Source organism: Schistocerca nitens, unplaced genomic scaffold (assembly GCF_023898315.1).
Source record: "Schistocerca nitens isolate TAMUIC-IGC-003100 unplaced genomic scaffold, iqSchNite1.1 HiC_scaffold_340, whole genome shotgun sequence".
Classification (NCBI taxonomy): domain Eukaryota; kingdom Metazoa; phylum Arthropoda; class Insecta; order Orthoptera; family Acrididae; genus Schistocerca; species Schistocerca nitens.
In genome coordinates, this window is record NW_026045874.1 from 1,090,057 (window position 1) to 1,096,056 (window position 6,000).

General features: G+C 37.6%; 1 protein-coding gene across 8 annotated transcripts in view; it reads left to right on the forward strand.

The window, feature by feature from the left end:
- The window catches only part of LOC126227762 (uncharacterized), a 932,351-nt gene extending 927,064 nt beyond the window's left edge, over positions 1–5,287 (forward strand). For all 8 annotated transcript variants that reach the window (XR_007544041.1, XR_007544039.1, XR_007544016.1 and 5 more), the window contains one exon: positions 4,960–5,287. Coding sequence is in view for 4 of the 8 variants with exons in the window: in XM_049942248.1 (XP_049798205.1) it covers positions 4,960–5,275 (316 nt within the window). In the remaining 4 variants the exon portion in view is untranslated. The remainder of the gene's footprint in view (positions 1–4,959) is intronic.
- The last annotated feature ends 713 nt before the right edge of the window (positions 5,288–6,000 follow it).

A 6,000-nucleotide genomic window follows, 5' to 3' on the forward strand; every position in this document is an offset into this window, starting at 1 on the left:
AAACACAAATGGTCGTTAATGGTCTGCTGTGGAATTTTAAACAGTAACTTGATAGGACCGTAATTTTTTTTGACCAAAATGTTATTGGGGAATCTTGTTTACAACTTCTCTGTGATGATATGTTGGAGCTAATGGAAGATGTTGATTTAGAAACTAGGCAACAAATGTGGTTTCAACAGGACGGAGCAGCTCACCATTATGCTAAAAATTTGCAGAACGTTTTAAATGTGCGGTACCCTGGTCGGTGGATAGGATGCGGTGGACCAATTCAGTGGCCTCCACATTCACCAGACCTAACATCTCCCGATTTTTTTTTTCTTGTGAGGTTATTTAAAAAATATTGTTAATGAAAAAGAGCCCACAACACGAAACCATACGGAGCAACGCATTTGAATAGCGTGTGTAGCCATACCACGGGATGTGCTGCTCAAAACTGTGGACATCTTACGCAGACGATTGACTTTATGCATTGGACCAAATGGGGATGATTTTGAACAATTTCTTTGTGGATAATTTCATTATTTAAGCACCCCAAATTGCGAGAGGCAAGGGGACTCACTAATGAAGCACCCCATGGGAACATCATTCTGCTATGTCCATATCATTGTTCCTGGGTAACGCTAAAAGTAGGATACAGTACATCTTGTACAACAATAGCTTAATTTGGCGAAACGAAAGAACTGGTACACATTTTTTATCGATTTGATGCATCTTTCTCGCACAATTCTAAATAAATAAGAGTTCTTCCACAATTTTACTTTTTCTCGATTTTAGCACCATCTGTCAATGGTTTAAAAATGTTTCAGACAAAACTCGATTACTTTTTTATGGCGAATCTGAATCTACAATAAAAAATGGGTGTTTCCATTTAAGATTTAAAAGTTGTCCTCCACCCCACCCAAAGGGATGGGAGCTGGAGGTCCCGTGTAGTATCATTTGATGATGTCCCCCTTAGACGTTACGAACCTGTCTTTCCCACTATTTTTTACCTGATGTACAGTTTTCAAGATAATCTCATCCGAAACTTGAGATGGACCACCCTGTATATTTTCCTATATATACATGCAATGTACTACCGACACAATAAACAACAATATGTGCATTTCCTGCTGTACACATACCTTCTCTCTCCAACACTTGATGGTTCTCACCTTTTGACAGGTTTGTAGTCAGTAGTTTCATTGTTCGTGTATCTTCGTGTGTGTGTGTGTAGCCTGAGTCTCGGCCTACTTATTTGAAGTAATTTGTAGGTTATTGGAAACCAGGAAGGACTTCTGCGATGGAAGTAGATGCATATGGAAAGAGGGACAAATAGATACGTCCTCAAACGAGAAGTAATAAAGGGGAAAAAAATAGATGTGGTTGCTAAGATCGAAGAAGAGAAGGAAGACAGCCCCAAAGACAGGAAACCCTTTCAACCCCCTTCCCCAGGACCCCTACCTCGCCGGTTCTCGAGTGACATGCTGGAGGAGGTTCCTACGGAACAGACATTCCCACCGTGACCTTTAAGGCCCCCGAAGAAAATCTTAGCAACCCTGTGGAAATAGCAGTGTCAAAGAATCACACACACTTGTTTGCGAGGGTTGTTTGAAAGGTGTGATGTGTGTGTTGTGTCATTCGTGATTTATCTGTTAGTTTGAATCGTGCTTTTACCTACACCCAGCCCTTTTTAAAATTGATACAAACCCTCCCGTCTATATCATATCTCATAAAAGGTATAAAATATTCTATGCAAAATAAAAAAATTATACACTACGATAAAATATTTGTTCTGTCTGTTACATTATATTACATTATCCATAAATATAATATTCTACTCGGTTCGTTTCATGCCTAGAGATCACTGTTTCTTCCGTGGTTCTCTTATGCCAGTCTTTACATTATGTTTATATCCAATTTGCTAAATAGTAAAATTATAGGATAGTTTCAGAATTCAGTAGTAAACTACAGATTCGTGTAAGATTTGAAAGGGAATTCAGTGCAGGAAAACTATTTCGGGAGAAACGCCGAAAACAACTCTGGAACCGACAGTCGTCACTCCGCTTGTTAACGCAGAACGTTAACGTCCCTGCGGGATAAATGTGACTCCGCCCGGATCCCATGGATCTGGTATTAACCTCACTTGAGCAAGTGCAAACCAGTAATTCTCGCTTAATTTTGTGTGGAAGTCCCCCCCACGGCAAAACAATCACCACTTAACTAGGTAACACAACATCAGGTAAAGTTATTCCATTTTCTACCCTATCCTGGATAAATTTGAATCCTTTCCACAAGTCACCTATAACCTTGCTGGTATTATTAATTTCGGAAGAAGCAATAGTCGAAATGTTCAATAGGTTACTCTCGTGGCAACTCCTCGATCTATCATTTCTTCAGATGGTTCCTCCAAGCTCCATACACTTCTAATAACAAAGCTGGATATATTCTCTTTGAAATTTCATCCTACATTATTTACTCGTGTACTGCCACCTGAAATTTGCTCTTTCGAAGTACTTAAACCTTGTGTTACATTATTGTATTCATTATAGTACACGTCTTTTAAAGATTCTAAGTTTCCAATGGGTTTCGTTCTACATTATTACATTAGGCATCAAATTCAGTTTCCAAAGCAGCCATGTCTTCATATCGATTACTAGATTCTTTGCTTTGAGTGTCTACTCTGATGTTCAACAAACCTTCAACAAACCTATGTTTGTCATCTGAATATTTAAAGTTTCATACTGATCCTTTAATTCAGAATCCATTGAGTTATTAAGTCTAGGTTTTTATTCAAAATCTCACTTCGAGCATCCAATTTAGAATTTAGTGATTTAATCACTGTGTCTATTTCTCTACTTAAATTAGCACTCTGTGCACCGAGTTTTTCACTTGAAGTTGCACTTATTTCATTTCTCAAAGAAGCACCCTGGTCATCTATTTTCTCATTTGAGTATTTACTGAGTCTAAATTAACTTTGAGCATTTAAAGTTTTATTTAGATCCTTTCTTAAAGAAGTATTTTGAGCAGTCAGTTTGTTTCTTGAAGCTGCTGAATCTGCACTTTGGTCATCAATTTTATCACTTAGTTTTAATCAAATTCACTAATTCAGACCAGTCTGGCACCACCTCACTCACTTTCATTGCTGTGCCTGATTCTGAAGTTTCCCCAATTCTCTGTGTAGTATCCATATTTGTCATAGTTTTTGATCAGGTGATCATTGAACGAATTAACTCTAAGCATTGTAGCTACACTAATACAGTCTAGTGACCAGTTTCTTCGACTTTGTACTCAAACAATTATTATTTTCCGCTCACCCGATGTGAGTTGAGACTGCATGGATGAGCAGGTGTGGAATCAGCACCGATGAACAATAACTGGTGCCGGTGGCATCGGTTGCTGGTTTTCGTGTCTGCATCGGTGTGCGGGTGTAGAATCAGCACCGGTTAGCAGCAACTGGTGCCGGTGATGTCGGATGTTGTCTCTGCATCTGCGTCCCTGCGATGCGTGTGGGAGCTGGACACTCCTCACACCAAATCTTCTTAGTTGAATTATTCTCGTTGCATCTCTTCTTAGTCTAATACATAGAGGTCTTCTTTTCATTCTTTTAACATTATTACTTTCGTACGTCTTTCACCGTGTTGCATTCACAAAATTTTTTATTTAAGTTTGGGACTTAATTCAATTACATGAAACAGTTCTCTTGTCTTGTTATTCCTGATTGCTATGGCAACACATCATATCTTCTGCTTCGATTTTCTCTCAAAATTCCCATTTTTCCAAGTCCTGTCACGGTGATATTTGACATTAGAAATTTAAAAAATATTTACCTATGTGCTTATATCTTTGAAAATAGCCTCTGAAATACGTACATAATTAACAAAGATTTAAATCACTTCATGCTTCCTGAAAGTTTTTTTACATATTTGAAAAGTTACATATGAAACATTACATTAATTTTTTGCTTCAAGGTACGCTGCACGTAAAATTTTAAATAAGTGACATTTTAGTTTATTTTTTAATGTGAAAGTGGACATGTTTTCTATTATCTTTATGTAGTTTGGCAGACAGTTGCATAGAAGGCATTTTGCTTTTACAGGCTCTTCGTCAGTTAAGTTGACCCAATTTCCTTCAGTATGTTTTTTTAAATTTTGTTATAGTTGTGGATATTTCTGTTTAACAATGCAGCATGGTGACTTTTTATGTTAATACATACACAAACTTTCTTAGTAAAGAAAAAATGCCATATTCTGATTGATGCTTAGCACGGATTTAGCACAGGTAGATCCAGCAGTACAGCAACAGCTGAATTTTTACTGTATTCAACTATGGCACTAGATTGACAAAAGAAAGTTTGTGGTATGTTTCTAGACATATTGATATTAATTGCACATTCTATTATTTTAGATGAGACAGGTGTAATAGTTGTTGTTTAGTAATTTCCTGGATCTTTCTTGCTGCACTTTGGAAATGGGGATCACCTTACTCTTTCTTAAACATGTCAGGGATAATCTTCCAACCATGGCTAAATTTATTAAAAAAAGTTAGAGGCTTTACCACCCATTGCAGTCTAGTAGATATAACATCTCATCTGTAAGTATTTTTGTTTTTTAATCGATGTATTTTTACTAGTTCAGATTCATTTATTGAGAGAAAGAGAGAATTTCTTCACGAGGAGTACTTCGAATGATTGTGTCAGTAAAGTTTTGCTTTGTAAGTTTGCCCACTGCCTCACCATAATGTTGATTTATAATATCACAGACTTCTTCAGTGTTTTTCTTTATAGAAAATAAGAAAGAGATTCAACACTGACCTCTCCATATTATTGTATAAATTTATTGCAGCAAGCCAGTGCTTCAAACATCCATGTTATTTACACCAATAATTTTATACAGTCTAGTGTATTTGGCACAATCAATTTTAATTGTAATGTTATAACTTGTTTACAGTGCAATATTTAATAAATTCCTTTTTTTTTCCTAGTACTCAAGAGACATTTACAGTGGGGTGTGCAGTTGAGAACAGTTCTCCATCTACCCCTCAGTGCTCACCAGAATTATTCAAAGTGGGGCACTATGCCACTTCCAAGAAGCAGGCCAAAGATGTCCTGGTAAGCAGCACATTGTCAATGCTGCGAGACAAACAAACAGCAATGAATGGGAGCAATGAGGATGGCAAGTTGGGCCAGTGTGTTGGAGCTGAGCTGATTACAACTAAAAATAGAAAATTGAAGGCAGAGACGAAGTGCCTTATCACGAATGCCATCATGGGTGCAATTCAGAAAGTTACTGATTGTTAATTTTTAAATAAAAGATTGAAAATTAAAAATTGTGCTTCTTTATAGCTTCCCACTGCCAGGGTACATACCCTACAGGATTGAAATATTCACAGGATTCTCACTCACTTCTGTGGCACGTGATGATGTCCTGTTTCCGTCCTGTTGCGGTAAGCTTGAAAGAGATTTTTCACACTGCGAAGACCCATTCTCTGTAGCATACAGATCTGTGTCTTCGACATCAGTACTTGCCAGATAAGTGCTATCTGCATCATCAATTGAATAATTGTGCAGCAAACAAACAATGGAAAATCTAGGATGGAATGTAACAATATTATGAAATGAAAGTTGCCACTCACCATATAGTATGTTGCGTACACACACACACACACACACACACACACACACACACACACACACACACACACACACTCTCTCTCTGCAGTCTCTGGCAACAGAAGCCGCACTGAGTGGCTTCAGTTGCTAGAGACTTTCTAGAGACTGCAGGAACTGATCTGGCTGTTGACATAGATCCCCCCCATCAATTACTCTGCCGTTGCAACCAATACCAAGGGTGAACCTATCTATACCTAGAATCTAAAACAGCCAGCAAAACAAGGCTGTAAAATGGTTTTTAGTTGTAATATGTCAAGCCAGCAGATCGTAGAGGGATAGGCTCAACATGCTTCCTGTCCATTGCACCTAAGGAGAGAATTTGTACAAATATTTAATAATGGACACATTTATAT